Source organism: Sceloporus occidentalis, unplaced genomic scaffold (genome assembly GCF_023333645.1).
Source record: "Sceloporus occidentalis isolate IW3139 unplaced genomic scaffold, rSceOcc1.0.p SCAF_2, whole genome shotgun sequence".
Lineage (NCBI taxonomy): Eukaryota > Metazoa > Chordata > Lepidosauria > Squamata > Phrynosomatidae > Sceloporus > Sceloporus occidentalis.
This window is the reverse complement of record NW_028316982.1, coordinates 244126495-244153318: the sequence shown is the minus strand read 5'-3', so window position 1 is coordinate 244153318 and position 26824 is coordinate 244126495. Positions and strand designations below refer to the sequence as shown.

Here is a 26824-nt window from a genome sequence, read left to right as displayed (position 1 = left end):
GTTGAGGAATCTATACCTAGGACAAGAGGCTACTGTTAGAACAGAACACAGAGAAACAGAATGGTTCCCAATTGGCAAAGGGGTCAGACAAGGCTGTATCCTTTCACCCTATCTGTTCAATTTGTATGCAGAACACAGTATAAGAAAAGCAGGCTTGGACGCTGAAGAAGGAGTGAAAATAGAAGGAAGGAATAGCAACAATCTAAGATATGCAGATGACACCACAGTACTAGCAGAAAACTTCAAAGAACACCTACTAAGGAAGATCAAAGAAGAAAGTGTAAAGGCAGGCTTAACGTTGAACATAAAGAAAACAAAAATAATAACCACCAAGGACCTTCACAAGTTCAACCTAGACAATGAAGAAATAAAAATAGTAAAAGAATTCCCATAACTGGGATCAAACAGTGATAAAAATGGGGACTGCAGTCAGGGAATCAGAAGATTAAGAATGGGGAGGGTGACTATAAAAAACTAGAAAAGATTCTAAAATCCAGATATACACAACTGAGTACAAAAGTAAGACTCATACAAGCCATTGTATTCCCTATTACCATGTATGGATGTGAGAGCTGGACAGTTAAGAAAGAAGATAGGAAGAAAATCTTCATTTGAGATGTGGTGCTGGAGAAGAGTGCTGAGAATTCCAAAGACAGCCAAAAAGAGAAACAAATGCGTTCTAGTTCAGATCAAGCCAGAAACCTCCCTGGAAGCCAAGATGACCAAACTGAGGCTGTTGTATTTCGGACCCATCATGAGAAGGAAGGGCTCATTGGAAAAGACAATGATGCTGGGAAATGTGGAGGGAAGTAGGAAGAGGGGAAGGCCACATGCTAGATGGATGGACTCTATTAAGGAGGTTGTGGGTTTTATGGGGTTGCAGGAATTAAGCAGAGCAGTGGAGAACAGAGGATCATGGAGATGTCTCAGCCATAGGGTCACCATGACTTGAGATTGACTCGAAGGTAGTTACCAATTTAAGTGAAGGAAGAACCAGGGAAGGAAGGGAAAATAAACCACCTGCACAGATGAGTCCCTGTATCTTTTTCATCTTGGAGAGAATAGCAGCAGGGAAAAGACACACCAAGCAGAAAAAACTGCAAGAAGTCAAAAGAGCCACCCTCCTTAGTGAAGTTAGCTTCATTAATCAAAATGTTCCTCATCTCCTGTGAACATCTATTTTATTGTACAGAAGGTACATGAACTAGGGATACTGGGAGGCAACATGGAAATTAATCAAGGCGATCTCATAAAAACAGCTGCATGAATATATCTCAAGACTTGTTGAGAATGCAAAGAAATATAACCAGTGTGAGAGAAAATAATTTTGTAAAAATCAGCTATGGATATGAAAATCCCATCAGGGGTTGCGTGTGAACACTATCTAATGGTATCCCCTGACCTATGCTATACATGATAACATTATACAGCCTAAACTGACAGAAACCTTTTTATAATCTCAGTACCCAAGATTAATTTGATCTATGGCTTTGGGACAAGTCAGATATTTAAGACCACTTACGTAGATGTGGAAAGTCAGTAAGCTATGAGTACCTAACTCACAGCAGCACTGAAAATTCTAATAACTTGCATATTTGAAAAGTGCCTAGACAATTAAAAGTGCAGTCTGAGTACAAAAGTTTCCCTTTGCAGCACATTAACTGTAAACTAATTAGATGCATAGCTTTGGCTTAGTCACACAGGAACAAGAGAGTTGTAAAAAAAAATTAGGAAGGTTTTCCATACCAGATTGGAAAAGTATTACATACTAAATGATTATGTAAAAGCTTAACTTTGAAAAAGTACATAAGGGTGTTTTGTTTTTTTGTTTTTTGGTAAAATTTAAAATACATTTTTTCTCTTATGTAAATGAAAGGGAACAATCATATGGCAGTTCAATACAAAATACATTAAGAGACACCATGTATCAGAGAATGCTTCCAAAATCACTGATTGTGATCTTCTCGTGGCACGACTGTAATGGCAAACTGAATTTTCCCTTTGTCTTTATAAAGCTTCCCTTCTGCATAAACTGATTTGATTAAAATATCAATTAAATATTCCTCAGTAATTTAGTTTGTAAACAAAATACACAATTTACCTAGTTCATTGTTACATTTTTATTTTATTATTATTATTTTAAAAAAATCTACTTTTTGTGTTATAAGAACTACCAACTGTTCACATGACCAACTATAATGTGCCAAACATATTAAATGCAGAGTTTGAAAAAGTTACCAGGCTGGCAAGGGAGTTGTAGTCCAAAAAGTAACTTTTCCAAGCTCTGAAAATGCTACAGATTCATCACCTCATTTGGATGTATCAGGTCAACCTGTCAAGCCCAAGAGAGCAATTTAAGAAGCAGCTGAATATGAATTGTATCAGTGTTGCATATGATTGTCAAGTGCTAATAAAACACGATGCCAAATGCCAGATGCTTCACCAGCCTGTCCTCCAGGCAAAACAGGATTAGGTTTGCTGCTCATAATTATTCTGAAAATAGTGATAGGACCCCCTCCCTTTTTTCTCCCTTAAGTCTTTTTATCATCATGATTGCTGAGACAAGCTTGGAGATAATGGTGACACAAAAATCAAAAGGAGCCTACATAGGATTTCCAGATATGAGTAAAGAGAGACATGATAGAAAATTATGCATAGTATCGTCTATAAAATTATGCATAGTATTATATATTATGTATAAAACGATGCACAGTGTGGAGAAAACTGGATGAGGGAAAGCTTTTTTCTGTCTGTTATAATGCCACAAGTGGAGTCTTCAACTGAAACTTAATGGTAGGAAATCAAGTATCAATAAAAGGACATACATTTTACATAGCACTTAGTTAAAACTGTGGAATTCACTGCTACAGAATAGAGCGATAGCTGTCATCTTGGATGACTTTAAAAGGGGACTAGTCAGATTCATGGAGGATAGAACTATTAGTGGTTGTAAGTCATGATGAAAAGATATTTCCCTGCAGTATCAGAGGTATATATGCTGGGAAGCATTGGCAGGAAAGTGCATTTGCTTGTGTGCTTCCTATAGGCATCTCGTTGGGTACTTTTTAAACAAAATACCAGGCTAGTTAGGCCTTTGGTCCTATATGTTATGTTCACAGCTTATTCACACAATTATCAAAAATGGTTTGTCAACTGTGCTCAACCAATACAGTCGGTCCTCTGTCTCCACAGATTCTTTCTCCATGGATTCAAAATATTTTCAAAACCTATATTCAAAAGACAACAAATAAACAAGCCTTGATTTTTGCCATTCTATATAAGGGACACAATTTCACTATGCCATTGTAAATGGGACTTGAGCATCCACGAATTTTTGTACCCATGGGGGATCCTAAGATTTTTTTTTCACCTTGGCAACTTGCATAGAAGCAACTTTTGATTACAATGATAACACATTGTTGTGTCTAAGGCTGCCGCCACACTGCAGAAATAAAGCAGGAGTTGGTTATTTTGTTGGTGAGAGGAAAGTCTAACTACTGTTCACCACTCTAATTTTACTTAGCAAGCTATGCAAGGAGTATGCATTTCTGAACTGTCTGATACACAGAGAAAGGCTGGTGTTGTTGTTGTTAGCTGTCTCTGAATCTACCTCAACTCATGCTGACCCTGTGAATTCAGGCCTGTGACCTCCCTGATTGAATCTAGCCATCTGTCATGCATGCTTCCTCTCTTTCTACTGCCCTTTTCCATCCCTAGCATCATTTTTTCTAATGAGTCGTGCCTTCCCATTATGTGGTTGAAGTATGACAGCCTCAATTTGGTCATCTTGGCTTCCAGGGAACATTCAGGCTTGATTTGTTCTATGACCCAATTGTTTTGTCTTTTTGACTGTCCACAGTAGCCTTCGCACTTTTCTCCAGCACCACATCTCAAATGAAATTTTTGTTCCTATCTGCTTGTTAGTGACATATGCAAACTTAAGTCCATCTATCTATGCCTATGTATGCCTTTTTTTTGGTCACTGCAGGGGCTGGTATTATCTTGTACTCTCCACAATGACATCCCCACACTCTGCCAATTCACCACTGCAGTGCTGTAACTCTCCAGAGGGAATCAGAGAAGTACCTGGCTATGTTCTGAGAGGACCCCAGCAGATCTCAGTGGAAGATGTCCTCCGACATCTTATATCCAGATGCCTCTTTGATCACATCCCCTGTTCTCCAACAACCATGGAATGGTTATGTGTGTGTGTATATGCACAGCTATGACAGTCCTGGTGGTGGTGACAGAGTAGTCATAGCAGAGTCCTGCATGCAGAGCCCTTGCACTAAGCTTGGACAGAGAGTGGGATATATAGTAGAAAATTTTAAAAAATGAAATAAAAACAAAATGGGAGAAGAGGAGGTAGGTGTTTTAAAATGTACATTAATAATAGAAAACCATATATTTCAAGTTATCTGATGTGGAAGACTGAGACTTTTTTTGTAGGGTGTCAGTAGTACCATATTCACGTCCATTAACTACAACTGTTTCTTGTTTTCCTGGAAGCATGCTACAGGCTGGCAACAGTATATGGGCAAGCACTTTGAGTAATACTGCCCTAAACAATGAAATCATGGGAATGTATCCTAGAGATGCCTTTCATACATGTCTGAAACTTTGTGTACAGTCCATGAACACAACAACAACTGTAAATCATGTTCTGTGCTATGAAGGAAAAGAACTTTACAACCTATTATGCTGTTAAGTAATTTGGGTTAGGCATCCTGATCTTAGGGAATTTGAACAGAAATGGGCTGAGAGGGAATTTGAAAATTTACATGGCAATCTGCATCAAAGAATATCAGCTTCATAACTGTGAGTGTATTTGTTTTTACAAAAGAAGGTCAGCAGAAAAATCTTTCATCAGCAATAGTCTGCAATGCTTAGTCACATAATATATTTAGTTTGGAATTATGTCACTGCAAATAGATTTTTCCCCAACAGTTTTGTAAACTGATCTTGCCAATCGTCCAAAATGTGCCCAGATTAGAACATGGAAAAATTATGGTTTGGGACTGTAAATCTCAAAATCTGGTTGACGGGGGGGGGGGGGGGGGAATTCTGTTTGAAAAAAGTTAACTTTTCCAAGCTTCAGCGCGGTACAGTACTTTGGAGGCGGGGTGGGGAGAAGAACTTTCATAGAAGGGTCAGATTTAGGGATGAGCCCAATCATCATTTCAATTTGTGTCTAGCCATAAGGATACATAAGGTTACCTTGCATGGACATTATTGTGTTAAAATTATTGTGAAAATCCACACTCATTCTAAAGTGGCTATCCTTTCAAACAACAAAAACTTTTTTTTTTAAAAAAAAACCACTTATTTTACAAAAAAGTGTATTTTCCCTTCTTATAAAATGAGATAAATCCATCACACCACTGCATTTTCAGTTGTTAATATACAGGCTTCCATTATTCTAGTTTCAAACAGACTTAGAGACACTATCAGTTCTGTGAAACAAAGAAGGGGGGGGGGGGTGTTGTCTTTCCAAAGTTCTTTTAGATTTGTTACTTTCTCTGTCTTTTCAATCATTTGTATGTTCCAGATATATTACAACCCAACATTAATGATTACTGTCTGTGATGATTACTCTATGTGCTGCTGCAACAATACAGTTGGGATCCGATTCCAAGCTTAACATCACTGCTGTGTGGCACTGGTAACTTCCTACTACACCCAGGAAAGCACAATATAGAAGGTTTTGTGACTCTTTACTCTTCTTTTGCAAGCATCCTATATAGGCAATCTGGGACTGCCCCAAACCCAGGCAAGTTGATTCTTGTAGAGACACCACACTCCACTTTAGCTGTGGCACTACAATTAACAAGGTAAGCCATTCCAAGGAAGAGGAGGACAGCCATAATGTGAATTCTCTATTCAGCTGTCAGCATTCTCCTCAAGAGAGTCTTCTTCATTTACAAGTTGCACAAGGTCCTCTTCACGCCAGTTAGTAAACATAAGACAGCTGGGAGAGAGAGATAAGATATTTTAAAGTGGAAACAGAGAGTCCATAATATACTAAGTCAACTGAAAAATACAGAAGCCATAAAATTCTTGTACACTGCAATGGAAGGGGCATAACTAATATAGAAGGGCAGTAATACCTGCCTTATACAACTTGAAATAGATAGTCTAGACACTGATATTGGGGGAGAAGGGAGCCACCATGCTAGCTTTAGTTTAAAAGCAAACAAGGTGAAGCATACTAGAAACAGCTGGGGCAGTTTGAAATCATGACAGTATCATCAGATGAAACCATTAGACAGAGAAAGGCAAGCTCAGGCAAAGGATGCTGGGCAACACCAATGACAGCCCCCTTACTGTTTCCATGAAGTCCCATGGGCTTTTCCTTCTCTTGGAGGAATGTACTATGAATGCCACATAGCCTGTCCTGTACTTCATAAGCTGGCCTGATATACCCAAGTGTAATGGAGGACCATAACCCATGAGTGCTAATCATATAGCAAAATGTCTCGGGATAGCTCTGCAAACAGACTTTTTATAAAATTATAACTTGTTTATAAAATAAAATAAAATGCTAGTTCAGCTGCCATTTATGTAAGAAATAATTTGGACTCATATGCGGAGATAGAGGAGCAGGACTCATATGCGGAGATAGAGGAGCAGGGGTGATAATCAGGCAGTCTTCCTGATGTTGGGAATACATTTTCCAGTATTCTTTACCATAGGCTATGCTGGCTACAGCTACTGTGACCTGAAACCCAATTACATCTGAAGCAATATGAAATAGCACCATACATTATGTTTACCAGAAGAATGATCTGTACTTACCTCAGAAAGCTCAGTGGCACTATACAAAAAACACCTGAAAAAAGGAAACTAAAGCCTGGAAACCAAGCTACAGTTTTTGCGTAGAGAGAATTAAAAACAATAATTGCACTCATCCCCGTCAAGATTTCTAAGCAGGCAATGCAAGCAAATATGGATCCTGTCAAAACAAGAAAAGATGCAGGTAGTCACAAAGTTCTTATACTTCAACCTTACACTCAGGTATGTTGTATGCCTGTGTTGCTGTAATACTAGGTTAACAATGGCCTCAGTCCACTTGTTAGTCCTCATTAGAATTAATGCACTGAATCACTTGCTTAGTGGTAAGTCAACACTTACCATATATAGAATGGGGCTCATTCTCACGGCAGCGCAGCGTGCACCATTCAATGGGTTGCAGCGTGGCTTCTGTGTAAACCAGAAGCTGCATATGGCATGCCCGTGTATGGAGAGGGCATGCTGTGTTTGTGTATATAAGGTGACCTCATGTATACATCAAGAGTAAGTTTTAGGGTCAAAATGATAGATTTTGGTATCAATTGTGGATAAGTCGAGGATAAAACTTAGGGGCATGTAATAAAGGACATAAAGGATGATGCAAAGGATAACAATGCCAAAGAATTTATAAAATTCAGGCAGCCATAACTGTTTGTGCTTGCCCTAAGGGGCTGATGGATGAGGCTAGATGAGGAGGCTGCTTGTAAATGGCAGCTGTGTGATGCATGTGGGAGGCGACCAGGCACAGGTGGGGCTAAGAAAACCCATATATGTGAAAAAGGAGGTAAAGCTGATTTGCCCAGTGGGTTTCCATGGCTGAGCAAGGAATTGAACGCTGATCTCCAGAGTTGCAGTCCGATGCTCAAACAGGCTACTACTGTAAAAGCGATAATAAATCAAAATATCCCAGGTATCCATGCCCCATGGAGAAGGTTTTTAGAAAGTGAGCTTGGTGTACTGGTATTAAGTAATTGAAAGAGCCAGTACAGTATAGAGTGATTTAAGAGATCTAGGTTCAAGTCTCCATTAAGCCATGAAGCTTAGCTTGGGCAAATCATAGGGTTGGTGTAAGCATGGAATAGAAATAGCTAATTACAAACAACAGGTCAGATGTATTTAATCCCATTCTGCAATAATTAAAGCTTAAATGTTACATTGCAAGTGTACTTCACTGTATTTGCAATATACAGTAATTCTTGTTACAAACTACTTTTATGGTTTCAGCACTGCGAGGTCTTATAGCTTAGGTGTGTTCTGTGGCTTTTACCATTCTGATAAGTTTTAAAGAGTTTTAAGAGTTTAAGATAAGTTTTAAATACCAGTCAGTTTACAGTCTCTCTCCTCCCTGTGAACAAAAGTCCAACTGAATCTTTGAGTAGTCATCAATGTATAAAGAATTACAATTCTCTTGTCTGAAGGTTAGGGCCAGCATGGTATAGCGGATTGAGTATTGAACTAGGGAGACCAGGGTTCAAATTTCTGCTCAATCATGGAAAACTACTGGATGACCTTGAGCAAGTCACACTCTCTCAGACTCAGAGGAAGACAAGAGTAAACTCCCTCTGAACAAATTCTGCCAAGAAAACCCTGTGATAGGTTTGCCTTGCACACCTGAAATGACTTGAAGGCAAACAATGAAGTCTGAAGGTTATCAGGGAACATATAACTATGGATAGATTAACCTGATCACAGTATCACCCTAGGGTGCAACACTTTGTGCACCAGATTACACTGGTGAAAGGCATTCAATGCCATGGATGACACATGGACATCCAAGTAAAACAATGAGCACCAGCAACGTTACAAACAGAAAGTGATGAATTAAGTTGGTAGTATTCATGAAAAAAATTTCAGGAATTTGGCAATGAATTATTGTTAGTTCATGGGGAAGATGGAATAAACCTGAAAAATCTGCCATTCATAATAGAACAGCATTGGAAGGAAACACAAGGGCCATGCAGCAACTCACAACTAAACAATCTATCTTGGGTTTTTTTCAGTTATAGGGACTTTGGTTGGTTTGGAACACACAACTAAAGCATCACTGAATAATGACCATCCAACTTCTGTTTAAAAACTCCCAAAGAAGAATAAATATAGCTTAGGTGGTTTCAAGCAATTCTGACAAATATCACATCTTGTAATTTGCCATGTGACAACCATGAACAATTCTGTGGCAACATGAACTCACCTTGCTCTTGAGGAAGAACTATTTTGGACAACATGGATCGAAGAACTGGAATGGGTACAAAAAGTAGCATCGACGGCACTCTGACTGTAAAACATTTGAAAAGAAAAGAGGAATGTGATAAACTACAGCTTTAGCTATAGGCAACCAAGATAATCAAACAAAACAATGACAACTCCTCTCATGTATTCAGTAAAGGAAAGAGGCGAGAGCAGGATCATTCCTGTCACCCACATTGCCAGCAATCCTCTTGGTCATAATTTCCAGGCAGCCAAATCTTCAACTGTAATTAAATGAGGCAAGTGAGGTAAGAAGCAGTGTAATACAGTGGTTAGGGGTACAGAACCACAACAGGTCTGGAGGCTAATTTTGTGCCCTGGGACTTTCCTTGCATGGAATGTCAAAAATGCCAAAGAAAAACCAAAAGCTAAAAATCTACTGGTTTGGAAAAACAGGCATTTTAAAAATATTTAATTGTGTGGGGCTTACCCAAGCCCACTGTTAAAAAGATGAACTGTGCTTCCTGAGGATTTGTGGGAAAGAAATTACACTTTTTCCTCTCCTTTTTGGCTAGCCTCTGAAAAAGGTTAGTGTGAAGAATTTGGAGGGTTGATCTACATATGGCTGGGACCACACTTTGTCCATCCCTGGGTAAGTGCATTGATGGGAAATCTAGATCCCCTATTTGTTGAACATGTGACTGCCTGGCCAAGGATAGGATTTTTTAGATTGCAACTTTCAGCACTTCTCACCACTGGCTGTGTGATCTAGAACTGCTGGGACTTGCAGTCCAATAAGAGCTGGAAGGCCCATCCTAGCCTAGGAGCATGGCTAAGAGATCAAGGTCTGAACAGACACAAATTTATTGTGACATTGGACCAAGTTGATGACAACAGTGTCACCCAGTTAGGAAAGTGGCATGATGTATTATTGTGCATCACTGGATTACAATATTATTTTATATTGTACTTCTTTCAGGTAATAGATAACTTGCAATATGACTGCATGTGTGTTTGAAATTTGCTGCATGCATCTACCAGACTGCAATGTTATTCTTTATGCACAGAAATATTAAAATTAGGTATTCCTAAACACAACAATTACATCCATTTTCTTGTACTTATATTTTGAAGGCAATGCTCATGGAATCATAGATTTTTACAAGAGCTTTCCTCTCAATTTGAACTTGCTGTTAGCCTCATTAAAAACTCCCATACATGCTATAGACAGGGTGAGGTAGGGCAGTAAAAGCACCACACCTTGGTACAATCTAGGTAAGGGTGCAAAATGAGCAGCTGTCTGGAAAAAATCTACAACAGTTCTTGCCTTGTGGCGGTTCTGGGGACAAGGTATGAGAACAGTAACAATGGGAACCTAAGTAGGAGAACCCAAGAACTGCATGTAGAAGATTCAGGTTCAGCCTTACCACATCTACACCCAGTAGTTGCTAATTTAAATGATTCTCTAAGAGTATAGGCATTATATGTCTTCATGTCATATCCTGTTTGCTGGACTTAGCCTACCCTCTCTCCTCCTGCATCAGTCTACGGTTAATCTGACTTTGTTCTTCCATTTTATAGGCGACAATGCTCTCTCTTCTCCATGTTTGACAAGCATGTCACACAGCCTCTCACCCTAAGATGTTATGAGATGTTCAGTACCTGTAAATAAAGCTACCTCCTATGTAATCTTCTTCATAAAGATGACTTCGGCTGCATCTACACTACAGAATTAATGCAGTTTGATAGTGCTTTACTGCCATGCCTCAATGCTATGGAATTCTGACAGTTGAGGATAATTGAGAACCACTGTTGGTCGGAGTAGACAATACTGTTCTAGCAAGACAGGTTAGGAATGTGAAGATCTCTCAATTTTATACTTGTTCTATTTCTCCCAATCCAACCTGCATTTTCCCCCCATCATTTTCCTATCATGTTGAAAACTTTCTCTTTTTATTCCTGAACAGAAATGTGTATTCTGGTACACATTTTTTTATGTATGCAATTTTTATAACATGCTTTTTGTATGCTATTTTATGCACATTTCCTTCACTGACCAAAGCCAGTTCACTCATTTTCCAAGTATATACCTTTTTAAAATGCACATATTTACTTATCTAGTTTGGGGAGAAAATAAAACAAATAAAATAATGTAATCCTCAGCTTCCTCCTAAAGGCAGGAAACTGAAAAATGAAACTAAAAGATATATATCCACTTTTGTTAATTGTCTCACAAATATATATATATATATATGTGTGTGTGTGTGTGTGTGTGTGTGAGAGAGAGAGAGAGAGAGAGAGAGAGAGAGAGTTAACGAAAATGGATATGTGCTCAGGATGTACAATCCTGAGTACTGTGAATATCTTTCCATCAGTATAAGATAGCTTTCTATATTGTTCTAAGGTGCAAAACTGGGACAACTCAGAAATTACTAGTTATACCAGTAGGTAATCACCTAGTTTTAAAACCATTCACATCATTAGTATTTTCACCATCTTTCTCAAATTTATCTTGGCCTGGTACTGAACTTACCTAAAAACATCAACAATGTTGTTGTGGCAAAAACAGCCAAGACTGTTCCAACAACGTATGAAAGTATTCCACTATAAACGATATAAATATCTTTCAGGTACTGAGCAATTAAAACTAGTCCTAGAAAACCAGTCAGAGAGAATAAAGTGGATACTGCTGAGCCATATCCAATGTAGATTGCATTCCAGCAGAGTGGAGAGTTCAGTTCATAGAGTGTATAAAGAGAAGTCCCACCAAACATTGTGAACAAATAAGTCATGAATGTACAAAGCAACAATATGATGGAAATTCGCTTCTTGCATGGAGAAGATTTAAAGAGCATGTATACTCCGGAAAAGGTTTCTTTAAGGCCTTCTTTCAGAGACTGTGGGTGGTACTCTGGTACTTGTATTGTATCACCCAAGCAACATGAAACATAGAGAATGTTTACCACCTGAAGAAGTGAAAGTGCTGCAAATGTCCAAGTAAAACCAATTCCTTTTAAAATGTAGCCTGAGGTCAATCCTCCTAGTCCAGATGTAAGTCCAAAGATTAAGTCAACGACAGCTATTCGGATCATCTTTTGCTTCTGAGTCTTACAGAGATCAACTGTATAGGAAAATGCACCTCCAAGAAAGGTTGCCATGCTTCCAAACAAACCATCCAGGAAGGTCAGCGGATATAGTAGAACAAGAGGCAGAGAGTAAGATGACATAATGCTGTAGAAGATGTTGTAAATGAGACTCCCCACCAAAGGCAGAAACAAGGATATTTTGCGTCCACAGCGTTCCCCATTAGCTACTAGGACAAAAGCCATCAAAATGCTAGGAACAGCCCCACTTAACCCCATTTTCATGGCCAAAAGAGAAGCATTTTCTTGGATTTCCTGAAAGAAGAAAAAAAAACATATCTGGGGAAGAAGAATCAATCAGTGAATATAGCTCTATGTGGTCCCTTCCCTCTCTCCCCATAAGATTTGTAATTCTCCTTTATGCATAGGCCTCTAGACATGTAAGAAGAAGTATACAAAAGATAACTCAACAAATTCCACAGAGACCATTTTGTTAGTTCACTGGTACTCAAATAAGAGCCTTATGGCATATTTAAGATTTAACAAATTTATTGTGGCATACATTGTGATAGATTGGAGCCCAACTCTATGAGTGGCAGTTGACATTATATCAATGCATATATTTACATTTAGGCACAGAGAAAGGTAAAAATAAAGCATGGGGCCAAAATTCCATAAAAGTGTGTAAGAGGCACACCCTGTGACATTTCCTTGCAAAGCTTAAAGTTTAAAGATAAACTACTGATAAGTAAGGTAAGCACAGAAGTTATCTTTATATGCATTAAAACTCTACAAAGGCATGCACACAGACTGTGCATCTTGTAGGCTTTCTGATTTTACTCTGTAAATTTTTTCTGCTATGTCTGTGTTTGTGAGCACTCCCCTATATGTTGAAGGAGGGATACAATACAATCTGGATATAATACCAGATATAATAACAGATTACTATATTTCAGAGGAAGGAACTGCTAAAACCACTTCTGAGCATTCCTTGCCTAAGAAAATCCTATAAAATTCACGGGGCTACCATAAATTGACATTTTGACCAATTTGTAGCTGGTGTGAGGCTTTTAGTCACCTGAAAGCTTTAATTCGCAAGAAAAAAGAATCTCAATTTTCTCTGGATTTTCCTGGAAATTTGGATGAACGTCTGACTGGTGGATTTAAATCGGTGATGGGGTGAGGAACTTGTGATGGTTGGGGCAAGACAGACAGGAAATGATTATTCTCAAGAGACAAGACGTTCTAGCAGCTTGTTCACAATTTTAAAAGGGTACTGGATTTGTGCATATAACCAGGCATAAGTATATCTGCTTGATAGATATTTATACAGTGTGGTCACGTTATACGCAGCTTTGAGCATACGCTCAAAGCTGTGTGGGAGCGCATGGGCCGCAAGGGTTAGTGTGTCCCATTCACATGAATGGGGCACACCCCACGTGCCGCCGCGGGCACGAGCGCCATTCGTTTGAATGGGGCTTGAGCATCCGCATATTTTCTCTTACGCTGGGGGGGGGGGGGGTCCAGAATGGATCCCCTGCATAAGAGAAGGGCGAACTGTACAGTGAGCCCGCATCATACACGGGCGCGCTATACGTGGCTTTAACCATATGTGGGAAGCCGCGCAGGAGCACGCGAGACGAAAGGGACAGCGTGTCCCATTGGAATGAATGGGGTGTGCGTCCATGGCGCACGTGTGCCGCCGTGCCACTGCATGCACGAACCCCATTCATTCCAATGGGGCTTGAGCATGCAAGGAATTCGGCTTACACGGGGGTGCAGGGGTGCGGAACGGATCCCCCGCATAAGCCGAGGGCGCGCTGTACCTGTATCTATGGTATAGTGGTTTAACTGTTAGTCTCTTGAATCTGGGGACCAGGGTTTGAAATGACTTCAAGACACACAACAACAATTTGTGCTTGGCTTAGCTTTAGCAATGCCCGAAGGCCAGTCCTCCCGTCTTTAAAATAATAATAATAATAATAATAATAATAATAATAATATCGTAGAATCATAGAGTGGGAAGAGACTACAAGGACCATCCAGTCCAACCTACTGTCATGCAGGAACTCTCAATCAAAGCAACTTATGGTCTATGTAGACTCCTGGATCCCTTCAAATGTAGTCTCCTTAAGCGAAGTATCCCCCATCCCATATCTATGCATTTCGTTTTTCTGCCCTAACTGCAGTATCTTACATTTTTCTGTGTTGAATATCATTTTGTTAGCTTTGGCCGTGCTTTCCAGTTTATTCAGGTCATTTTGAATTTTGATCCTGTCCTCTGGGGTGTTAGCTACTCCTCCTAATTTTGTGTCATCTGCAAATTTGATATGTATGCCCTAATTCTGTCAATCAAATCATTGATAAAGATGTTGAATAGCACTGGGCCCAAGACAGAGCCCTGTGGGACCCCACTGGTCACTTCTCTCCAGGATGAAAAGGAGGCATTGTTGAGCACCCTTTGGGTTCGGATGGTCAACCAATTACAAATCCATGTAACAGTTACCTTGTTTAGCGCACCTTTTACCAGCTTGTTTGCAACAATGTCACAGGAAACCTTACTAAAATCAAGCCTTACTAAAATCAAGATATACTATATCCACGGCATTCCTTTCATCTACCAAGTTGGTACTTTTATCAAAAAAAGAGATTAGATTTGTCTGGCATGACTTGTTTCTTTGAAACGCATGTTAACTTTTTGTGATTATGGCATGTGGTAGACTCCCACCATAATATCCTTGTTGTTTCCCACCCCTTAATTTTCATCCAGATGCTCTCCACCTGGCTGCCAGTATTGATGTCCAGGATCTCTTCACTGGTGTAAATATCTCTGACATATAGTGCTATTCCTCCTCCTTTCTTGTTTGGCCTATTTCTCTTAAAAAGGTTATACCCCTCTATTTCTACATTCCAATTATGGGACTCATATCACCAGGCCTCAGTGATGTCTATTATATCATATTTGCTTTGTTGTACTAGGAGTTGAAGGTTATCTTGCTTATTTCCCATGCTCTGTACATTAGTGTAGAGACATCAAAGACCATGTGTCCCCTTTACCTGCTGCCTCTGCAAGTTTTTTTGCCTTCCACTGTTGGGTCCTTGCACTATTTGCCTTTTCCCCTCTATGTCAGTTTGGCTATTTTCTCCAGCCCTTTTGCCTTCCAGAATACTGTCTCCCTATGCCACATAACTCAGTTTAAAGCCCTCCTGATCAAATTCTTGAGACTGTTGGCAAAAACATTTCTGCCAATTATTATATAATAATTAATCATAATAAGGCAAAGGAGTCTCCTGGATCCGGGAGGAAATGTGTGTGTTTGCACGCCTGACAGATTGGGTTGCGGGAGGCAGAACAACTATGGGCATGTGGCTGAGAATGATTCAGAGAAACTAGATTGTGGTGTCCCATTTTACAATGAGGGGGAAATGTGTTGCCACTTAAGCTGAATTTGCTGTGATCTGCCTCAATGTCCATAGTAACAGTGTAGATGAGCTGAGGTTCACTGCAAATCTGGAAAACCCAGGGCCCACCTGGATTTTACAATATGTATGCCTGAAGACACATACATACACTACATGTATCTTTTGGGGGAGACAGCATGCACTGATGTCATCAAAGCAGGACTTGGAGGCCCTGCTCAGTTGAATGGGCAAGAAGGTCTGTTATTATAGCAAGATGGGCTCATCACATTTCAAAGTAAATGGGGGGAGGCCCTATTTAAAGAAGAGATAGGAAACTCTTGGACCTCCAGATGTTTTGGACTGCAATACTCATCATCACTTACTATTGGCCACGCTGGCTGGGGTTTCTTAAAACTGAAGTTCAAGACTGGAGGGCTAAAGGTTCTTCACCTTGATCTAAACAAGCCCATCCTCTGGGGCCATAAATGCAGCAAGTCCAAAGTCCAAAATTACCTAACTATTATCACTGGCTGAATACCATAGATCATCTAATGCTTGTCTCCTGCTTGCTAATCCTTATCCTACAACATATCTAATCAGGAATCGTTGAATTTCAGATGGCACCTTTCCTGTGACCAGCAGCAGGCACGGGCAAGGCATTAAGCTTACCAACATAATGGAGTTTCTGCAACTTTCCTACACACTAAGAGAAAGAAAAAAGTCACAGGAACTGGCAGGAGAATAAGGAAGTTGGAGACAAAAAAAGTGTGCCTGCACTACAATAGGAAATGTGCAACTGGGTTTAGGCCCATAATATTAAATGTCCTATTCCCATTGCGGGAGAAAGGTGGGATATCAAACTTGGAAATAAATAAATATGCAAGTAAATAAATAAATAAATAGTAGAACTCCACATTAGATTTTTCATTCAGTTCAGGGATGATGGATGTGTGGCCCTTTAGATATTGTTGGTCTAAATGTCTCATCATATCTAGCCAACATAGCCAATTCGAAGGATGACAGGAGTTGCAATAAAAAATATCCTGAATGCCACATGTTCCTCACTGATTTAGAAGTCACAGATATTTTGGCTACACTGGTTGATCGGATCTTCACCTTTGAATACTTCAGCAGAATCCTTTCAGACTCCAGTATTAACATTATGATGATGGAAGTAGCACTTTAACTGCATAGATGGACTTTTAGTAGAAAAACAGGATTCTTTAAAATAAAAAATTCTGCCAAAGGCACAGTTGTTCAAGATTCTGCAGTGGGTAGAGTAGGGTCCCCCAGCTCCTGGCAACTGCCCACCCTTAGTGTACACAAAGTTAGCTGGGACAGCAACAGGTAGGTCTGAAGCTTGTAGGATCTACTTTGTGTTTTCATCACGTTTTTAAAACCAGAACCCTAAGATTGTGAAAGGGATCTGAGAGTCCAAGTAGACCACAACCTGAACATTAGTCAACAGTGCGACGCAGCAGCTAAAAAGGCCAATGCAATGTTAGGCTGCATCAATAAAAGTGTAGTGGGTACAAGGGAAGTAATAGTGCCACTATATTCTGCTCTGGTCAGGCCCCACCTGGAATATTGTGTCCAGTTCTGGGCACCACAATTTAAAAAGGATGTGGAGAAACTGGAGTATGTCCAAAGGAGAGCGACTAAAATGGTGAAGGGTCTGGAAGCCACACCCTACAAGGAACGACTTAGGGGGCTGAGGATGTTTAGCCTGGAGAAGAGAAGGTCAAGAGATGATATGATAGCCTTGTTTAAATATTTGAAGGGATGTCATATTGAGGAGGGAGCAAGCTTGTTTTCTGCTGCTCCAGAGACTAGGACCTGGAACAATGAATGCAAGCTACAGCAAAAGAGATTCCACCTCAACATTAGGAAGAACTTCCTGACAGTAAGGGCTGTCCGACAGTGGAACAAACTCCCTCGGAGTGTAGTGGAATCTCCCTCTTTGGACGTCTTTAAACAGAGGCTGGATGGCCATCTGTTGGGGATGCTTTGATTTGGATTTCCTGCATGGCAGGGGGTTGGACTGGATGGCCCTTGCGGTCTCTTCCAACTCTATTATTCTATGATTCTATGACTCTCTTATTCACTAGCCAGAATCACAGGCAGGTCAACTCTGAATTATAGGGCTCCTATCATAGGGTATTCTTGGCAATATTTATTCAGAAGAGGTTTGCCACCAATTTCATCCAAGGGCTGAGGGAAGGAAGACAAGGTCACTCAGAGGGCTTCCATTTCTGAGCAGAGATTTGAACCCTGAGCTCTTAGAGCCTGACTCCAACACTCAAACTACTACACTGCACTGATTCCCATATAACAAACCCTACTACCCCAATCCCTTACACTTAAAATTAAAGCATTTTGAAGCTAGGGATTTAATGTGACATGGTATTGCTTTTTAGAACCAGAAACAAGTGGCAGTTATTATCCTTTCATACAAAACTCCACTCCAGGATTCTCTTCTTTCCAAGCTTTCTTCGTTTAGGCCAGGAGTAGGCAACTGTGAGTGGCTAGGGAGCCATTTTATCCCTCTATGAGACCTTGGAGGTTTCTGAACCCACCACAAAAAAGAACCCCCCAAAATTCCCACAAATGTCTCCCTAAGGCTAGGAGGCATTTTCACCATGTTTTAAAGCCTCCAAGACCATTTTTGGTCCAGCAAGTGCCTTTTTTTCCAAACCAAGAAGTGATCAGAGTTAACGTCTGGCTTGCTCCTGGTTTTTGAAAAAGCACTTCCTAGGCCTAACAGGGTCTGATGGGTCTTAAAACATTATTATTATTATTCTTTATTTATATGGCACTGTAGATGCACACACCCATCCCATGCTCCCTAATTTTTTTTACTCCTGGTGGGTCCTGAGGGCCACACAACTGGCCTGGGGGGGGGGGGGGCTACATGCTATTTACAGGGTGCCCATCCCTGTTTGAGGCAGAATAATTTGGCTGGGGCGGGGGTGGGGGGGTTGTTGCTGTGATTTTTAAAAACCTGACAGTACCAAATCATGCCAACTGTAGATAGTCCAGAGATTATGTAGATGCCAACCTGCATTGTCTCCAGTCTAATGTAGGAGACTAATACTAACCAGGAGTGAGTTTCATTGGTTCTAATAAACAGGTATGTAGAATCCCCACATACCCAGACATAAATGTCACATAATTAAATAGGACAGTTTACATCTGAGGCACTTTGTCTGGATTGCATCTGATGCACAATTCGACTTTACCTTTTGCTTCAAGTAAATTGGATCACTTTGGTTCACTTCACAATGGGAAATGTTGTCACCATCTGTGAAAGTAGAGTTGGTGCTCTCTTCCCAGAGCCTCCTGTACAAATACTGTTGTGCCAAGGGTGAGCTCAGAGAATATGCAAGCGTGTAGATGAAAATAACAGGTTCCACTACCAATATTTTCTTCATGTCTAAAATTTTAATTCTGATTCAAAGACAAAAGAATGTGTTAGTTCCAGTGTATCACTAAAGGCTCACATTATAGCCAATATACTAGATTCCTCAGCATGACATAAGAGTTACATGTGTGGGAACTCAGCTATGACTCCCCTGTCCCCACTCCCAGCTCCTGAACTCACCACCGTATTGCATTATGTCCTCCAGATATTCCATTGCTAGTGAAGATCAGAAGACCTGGTGAACCATCTGGCTTTCTATCCCTAGCCAAATCTATCCCTAGACTGAGGATCCACTGGAGACCCACCAGGGCTGCTAAATGAAATAAGCTAAAAATTTACAAACTCAACACTCATCAGGCTGTCTTGCATGGGCATTCCACATGTGGAAGACAACTTCCACATCAAATAAGAATGTAGAAAAGCCATCTATAGCTTAATTCAGAAAAAGTGGTTGCATGTTGATGTGTGTGGAAGGTTCATAATCATTTTGGGACAAAAATCACACTCCTGCTGAAAAGACCAGGTACATAGTCTGGTGTAACTGTGTAGTGTGAAAGAGCCCTAACAGTTTAGAAATCTAGGACCTAGACTCACTGTTATCTACAGAAGCACAGATGGCTACAAGTGCTTTTATCAATTTGGGTTGGTTTGCCAGCTGTGACACTGGCTAGGGATGCTGGGAGATGCAGTCCAACAACATCCGGAAGGCTGCACAATTCCCACTCCTGTAAAAAGGTAGCAGTTGTTCTTTGTCTCCAGACAACTGCTGCTGCAGATACAGTCAGCTGGATGCTTATGATGAGCAAGCATTCTGACCATATCACACCTATTTTGTGTCCAGGGCTGACCCTACTCAAGGCCCCAAGAATGGCAGTGACATGTGGGAGAACAGAGTTATGTCTGTGTCCAGGGTGACAAGATGTCATAACTGCAAGGGAGGACAAAGCATGGCAAAACGTAGGACATTACAAAATAAAAGCTAAAAACACTAATATAAATATTAATTGATTTATTTACAACTGTATTACATATACTGCATTTCACTATGTTCTCAACCATATTTTCTTCATTAAAATGCCTTGTTGGTTTGCAATATATTTATAGAACTCTGAGCAAGACAAATGCTTAAAGTTGTTCTTTACTAAAAACAAGCCCTTATCTGAATAGACATTTAAATCATTCTTTTCATTTTTCCATTATGCTGAAATTAAGGGAAAAGCCCTTTAAACATTTGCACTGTGTCCTCAAGCAGCCCATTGCCTAATATGTTTGCTGTCCTTTTCCTCTCCAAAAAACAAATATGCCCTGAGCTCTGAGGACAAGTCTTCTCTTCTGCTGCTCCTAGGAAAAAAGAACTCTAGAAGGATCCATCCTCTCTCCCTTTTTGCAGCAAAGACAGGCTGCCAAGTAAACAAATTGCTCAGAGGGGAACAGCAAAGGTTGTGTTACTCAATGAGCTTCTTAGTAATGCTCAAAATATAGAACATTTTGGAATTCCTCCTGTACAGAAAGTTGAAATGTAGGACATGTCCTGGAAAAGGAGGCCCTCTGGTCACCCTACTGTGTCAGTCATATGCTTCAGCCTGCAAGCCCAAGTTAACTTTGCTGCCTTCAAGATACAGTGGAAGATGCCAGCCTGCCCCAGTCTGAGTAACATTCAGCTGCTTCTGTACGTGGAATGGGGGCAGGCACTGTCTTGTCCTTCTCTTTAGGCAGAAAAATGTCTTGTGCTGGCTCTGTCTGTGCAAGATGCACACTTTCCTTGCATCAGGCAAATACATACCACTGTCGCATTGCTGGCTTTAAAATCTATTTTGCCTCATGCAGCACGCTATTGAATGTCGACACAGATTACATTTAACTACTGGTTTCGTTAGCTTAGTTTTGCCTAGTTTTAACTGCATTTAAGTTAAGGTGGTTTCCAAATGATAAAATCCACACAGAAGGGCTTTATGCAAGGCAGAGTATACATTTATTGATGTATGGGTATGTGTTTGCTGTTGTTGTTGTGTGCCTTCATGTTGTTTCTGATTTATGGCGACCCTAAGGCAAACCTATCCTAGAGTTTTTTGGCAAGTTTCTTCAGAGAGAGTTTGCCACTGCCATCCTCTGAGGCTCCGGGAGTGTGGCTTGCCCAAAGTGACCTACTGGGTTTACATGGCCCAGCTGGGATTTGAATCCTGGTCTCCAGAGACTTGGTCCAACATTCAAATCACTAGGCCATGCTGGCTCTCTACCACAATGTGTATCACATATTTTAGTACATATGCTAATAATTAAGAAAAACAAGTGCTTGCAGATAGGTTGTTGTCATACAGGTTTCTGTAATAGATGGAGCAATAACAGCAGGTATACTTTCAACATAATGAAATCCAAATGATTATATGCTAACAACATAATGAAGGTGGATATTATTTTAATAATAATCTCTGTGGGGTTAACAGAAGGTTTACCAGCCTATTTGAAAGACTGCATTCTCCAATATGAATCATTCTGTGTTTTCGGATCTCTAAAAGAAGCTTTTTCTGTCATTCCAATTTCAAAGGAACATCTAGTTGTGATACAAATAAAGGGCTTTCTTGGTGGTTGTTCACAAATTCTGGAATTCCCTGTCAAAGGAGGCTAGGTTCCCTTTTCTGTTGTCCTTCCAGGCAGCTAAAGTTTACTCAGGTAAGTCCTGAGCCTGGTCAGTGGTTGCAGGAGCTCTGAACAGTTGGATACTGGGTATATCTTTTTATTGTGTTTTTAAAGTTTTTTTTTTTAAAAAAAAAACATGTTAAAGCTGATCAACAGTGGAACACACTCCCTTGGAGTGTGGTGGGGTCTCCTTCCTTGTAGGTCTTTAATTAGAGGCTGGATGTCCATCTGTCAGGGATGCTTTGATTGTGATTTCCTGCATGGCAAGGGGTTGGACTGGATGGCCCTTGGGGTCTCTTCCAACTCGATGATTCTATGTGTTTTATTTATTTATTAATTTTGGAAGAAATTACAAATCAAACAAATAAACAAAAAAGCCCAAACAACTAATATATAAATGTAAAAACAACAACAGGAGTTTAAGTTTGCTAAAAAACCCCAAAAACCCAAAACTAGAGAGATCGGGAAGAAGCGGCCATCCAGACATCACTGCATTACAGTCCTTGTCAGGTCTAGCCAGCATAACCAATAACGAAGGATGATAGGAGTGGAAGTCCTATAACCAGTCCTACTGATTCATATTCAGCACAATGGAGAGAAGGTACTTGATCTCTCTTGCTGTTATTTCCCAATAGCTGGCATCCAATAGCAATTTTCTCTCTGAACACAGAGGCTACCCATTATGACTAGCAGCTGTTCAGACAACATACATATTTGTTTGACTCTCCTTGTCAAGTGACATAGCAGCAAAAAAACTATGATGGGTATGTATTGTCCACATTCTAATTCCTTTCCTGTTATCGCTAAATTAGAAGATCTAATTCCTGAGTATCACAAGTATTATGGGATCCTTATTGATATGCATTAGTGATAGGTAAGAACATAAGAAAAAACCTGAATCTTCTGGGATGACATAGTGCTGGCCATTTCAAAGGAATCAGTCTCTTAATGGCAGGGATTTGTCATTTGCTATGTCTCCAAGGCTTATTTCAGGGTGAAACGCCTCAGTTGCTCTATATCAACTGGGGGACCTTGTTCACTTGGGAGGTTAACCCTCCAACTGCTAGCTCCATTTGAAGCACACAAATTCTGAAAATGATAGAGGAGAGGCTTTATTTATTGAAAGAGACACTCACAAAATTGAAACTATGGGTCAGAAGACATGATGCCAAGGCATTTCCAAGGGGGCAGAATGTGATTTTTGACCAAAGGCTCCCCTCCACGCCAGCGCAAAATCTACTTCCTTCTCAACATGTGTTAAAGTGTGTTGCACAAATATCTAAGCAGATGTTGCATCTACCAGAGTTTGAAAAGCATACACTTTGGACTACAAATCCCACACTCCCCAGAGGATTATGGGAGCTGTAGTCCAATGGAAAAGTTTCTTAAGCTCTTCTTGTTGTTGTTGTGTGGCTTCAAGTCATTTCCGATTTATGGCGACCCTAAGGTGAACCCCTCATGGAGTTTTCTTGGCCAAATTTGTTCAGAGGAGGTTTGCCATTGCCTTCCCCTAAGCTCTAACATTTTCAAAAAGTACTTTCTCAAACAGGAACGTTGGCAAATGCACAGAAATACTAAAGGCCAACTTCTTTCAGTGTTAAGGCCCAGACTTCCTCCTCAGCAAACAGACAAACCAGCACCAAGCCAGAGACTGTTGTTTTAAAAAAAGCTTGCTCGTCTTTCTGAAGGCAACTTTGCCCAGGAAAATGGGAAGAAGAGCTATAAATATTAACTGCTTCTTAGAAACAACCGTTACACAACCACCTGTTTTAGGGCTCATAAATGTCTCTTTTTAGCCCAGGTCACAAAACATTCAGCAGCACCTGTTTACCTGGAGCAACCTTGGAAATGTCCAATTGCAGCTCCAGTGACTGTTGACTAGAGAACTATTGACCAGATGTCTTGGATTGTGTCTTTCCTAAATTGCCCTTATTTAAGTCCACAGTGGGTGATCTGAAACTAAAGTCAACAAAGCCAACTATAGATAGATAGTGCAACAAGTTTGTGTATGTATTGGACTGTCGACCTAGTCTGCTGCAAGCAAAAGCAAGGGAGAGATTGTGGAGAAGGAAACTGTGGTCCAAAACACACTGCAGAAACAATCCAGTTTGAGACTGTTTTAACTGCCTTGCATCAGTGTTAGAGAATTGTAGTTTATTGTGGAACCAGAGCTCTCTGACAGAGAAGGCTAAATGTCTCACAGTTCTCAGAATTCCCTAACATTGAGCCAGGGCAGTTAAAGCAGTCTTAAACTGGATTATTTCTGTAGTGTGTTTTGGACCTGCGTCCCACATCATCCCTCCACTTGAAGAACATATGAAAACCATGTTTTGACCTGGCACAAATTTTCCTGGACTTCTGCTACAGGTCATGAAACCTTATGCCAAATACAAAGAGTGAAACAAGTGTCACAACTCTTTTTGCTCTCTCTCGCTCTATTGCAATATGTAATACAGTGGGCCCTTGGTATCTGCTAAGGTTTGGTTCCAGCATCCCCCACCTCCTCAGATACCAAAATCTGTGGATGCTCAAGTCGCATTAAATCCAGTGGCACAGTAATGGTGTCCCTTATATAAAATGGGAATAAACAAGGTTTGCGTCTTCCCCTCTTTCTAGTTCCCTCTACCTTTCCCAGAATCATTTTATGGTCTTTTCTAATGAGTCATGCTTTCTCATGATGTGGCCAAAGCATGCATCTGAGGAAGTAGGCTCAAGTCTCTGAAAGCTCATGCTATTAACTTCTCTCTTTCAGTTAAGTATCAAAGGTGCAAAAATATCCCTTTGCAGACTGATACATGTATGTGTTGCCCTATGCAATTGCAGAGACAGAGTGGTGCAGTGGTTTGAATACTAGACTATGCCTCTGGAGACCAGGGTTTGAATCCTGGCTTGGCTGTGAAAACCCCCTGGGTGACCTTGGACAAATCACACTCTCTCAGCTTCAGAGGGTGGCAATGGTAACCCCCCCCCCCGAGGAAACTTGCCAAGAAAACACCATGATAGGGTTGCCATAAGTTTAAAAAAACAACAACTTGGAGGCACACAACAATAACAACAACTACAAAAAGATGGTGCAGTGGTTTGAAAACTGGACTTGAACTCTGGAGATTTGGCAAGTCATACTCTCTCAGCCTCAGAGAAAGGTGGTCCCAAGACCCCCTGTGAAGAAAATTACCAACAAAACCCCGTGATAGGTTCACCGTAAGTCTCTATCGACTTGAAGGCACACAACAAGAACAAGAACATGCAATATTGCAATAGTATCTCTCTCTCTCTCTCTGTATAGCACATATATGCATATGCATGCTGCATTTTGAGAGCCAGTGTGTGGTGCTGAGTGTTGGACTAGGACTCAGGGGACCTGGGTTCGAATCCCATCTCGGCCATGCAAACCCCACTGAGTGACCCTGGGGCAAGTCACACTCTCTCAGCCTCAGAGGATGGCAATGGCAAAAACCCCTCTGAAGAAGCCTGCCAAGGAGACCCCATGGCAGGCTCACCATAAGTGTTTCTTTTAATACCTTTTTACTGTTATCAAGTATAATCGGCAAATCTATACATGTCTTTGTACAAATATACAATAGAAAACATCTACAAAAAATAAAATAAAACATGCATCTCCAGTTCTATTAGTTGTCATCTCATAATAGCTGACACTTCCCTTAGTCTGCTAATAGTAAATGCACTTTATTTCACTCTTATACTGATTCCCAGTTTTAATTTATACAGTAAATGCAGGCTCTTACTTTAAGTGCTGCCTTCTTAGGGGTCCCTCTTCCACTTACCTCCCAGAACAAAGCGCTGTCTCAGGTCTTAAACCTTCATTTCCTCTATTTCCTGGCTAAAGAGAAAGAGAGAGTCCCTGCAGAGGAAGGAGGAGAGCTACTCTGCCTTCTACTCTAAGCTCTTGGCTCAATTTCTACCTGGCTCCTTCTCAAGCATTCCCATTGGGCGCCCGGTTGGAGAAGGAGAGTGGCGATTGCTCCGCTGAGGTGTCACTCAACGGGCACAAGCCCCGCCTCTCCGTGGCCCGGCATTTTTATTGTTGTTGTTCCTTGTCGTGAAACCTAGTTCTCTGTGCGCATGCGCTGCTGTGTCTGTGGCCCTCTTCAGCAATGGTCCCCTCAAACTGTGCCCTTTAAGGGTTTTGGACTTCAACTCCCAGAATCCCAGACTATAGGCCAACATGGCTGAGGCTTCTGGGAGCTGAAGTCCAAAATTCTCTTAAAGGGCACAGTTAAGGGTTGATGATTTATTTCTATCCCACCTCTCCATTAGGATCGAGGCGGCTTACAACAATAATAAAAATTTATACAATATTAAATGCATACAATTCATACAATATAAAATAAATTCCATTATCCCCTCCTTCCTTACACAAGCAACAATAATTTCCACATAATAACAAAAATAACTAAATCATTAAAACAATCATTATTATCAAAACAATCATTATTATTAGAACAAATCATTAAAACAATAATGAAAACAATCATTTGTTGTTGTGTGCCTTCAAGTCACTTCCAACTTATGGCAACCCCAAGGAGAACCTATTACAGGGTTTTCTTGGCCAGTTTCTTCAGAGGGAGCTTGCCATGGCCATCTTTTGAGGCTGAGAGAGTGTGACTTGTCCCTGGGTCACACAGTGGGGTTTTATAAGGCCAAGTCAGGATTCGAACCCTGGTCTCCAGAGTCCTAGTCTGATGCCCAAACCACTAGGCTATGCTGGCAGCTGTGACCAGCTACCATAACTATCAAAGAGGACAAAGACACCATAAAATGCAGAGCCTTCAATTACAAAAAGGAGGACATGACCAAATAAAAGCTATAAAAAGCACTCACAGAAATGCAAGTTCATTTTTCTCAGCCATGCTCCAAGTGGAGGACAAGATCAAATAAAAGCTATAAAAACACTCATAGAAATGTAAATTCATTCTTCTCAGCCATGCTCCAAATGGAGGACATTTTGCAATGCCTCCTGGACAGAAAGTTTGAAATGTAGGACAGGACTTGGAAAAGGAGGACATCTAGCCACCCTGAGGGCCATAAAATGTAGGACATTCAAAAATTTACAACATCCCCAAATAAAAGCTAAAATCACCAATAGCTATAGGAATGCATGCTTCTTAGTCATGCCCCAAATGGGCATGACTCCTAGACAGAAAGACTGAAATGCAAGACATGTTTTGGAAAAGAAAGATGCCATAAGGATGATAAAATGTAGGACATTGAAGAAAAATGTATAAAAGCTATACTGGATGTAGTTTGTAGTTTGACAAGGCACTAGAACGTTATGGCTGAGAAT

The 26824-nt window shown here is 40.6% G+C and overlaps 1 protein-coding gene across 2 annotated transcripts; it reads right to left on the bottom strand.

The window, feature by feature from the left end:
- Positions 1 to 1959: 1959 nt before the first annotated feature.
- Positions 1960 to 25398, bottom strand: LOC149319901 (lysosomal proton-coupled steroid conjugate and bile acid symporter SLC46A3-like). 2 transcript variants are annotated; one of them, XM_089512565.1, is made up of 6 exons: positions 25266 to 25398; positions 18701 to 18908; positions 11510 to 12374; positions 8981 to 9064; positions 6796 to 6952; positions 1960 to 5968 (listed from the first exon to the last, which is right to left on the bottom strand). In XM_089512565.1, exons 2-6 carry the CDS (start codon positions 18890 to 18892, stop codon positions 5881 to 5883), a joined length of 1386 nt encoding a protein of 461 aa, XP_089368691.1. In that variant the 5' UTR covers positions 18893 to 18908; positions 25266 to 25398; the 3' UTR covers positions 1960 to 5880. The 2 variants fall into 2 exon arrangements, with proteins under 2 accessions (XP_089368691.1, XP_089368690.1); XM_089512564.1 differs by having other exon boundaries at positions 25305 to 25398.
- Between the last annotated feature and the right edge of the window lie 1426 nt (positions 25399 to 26824).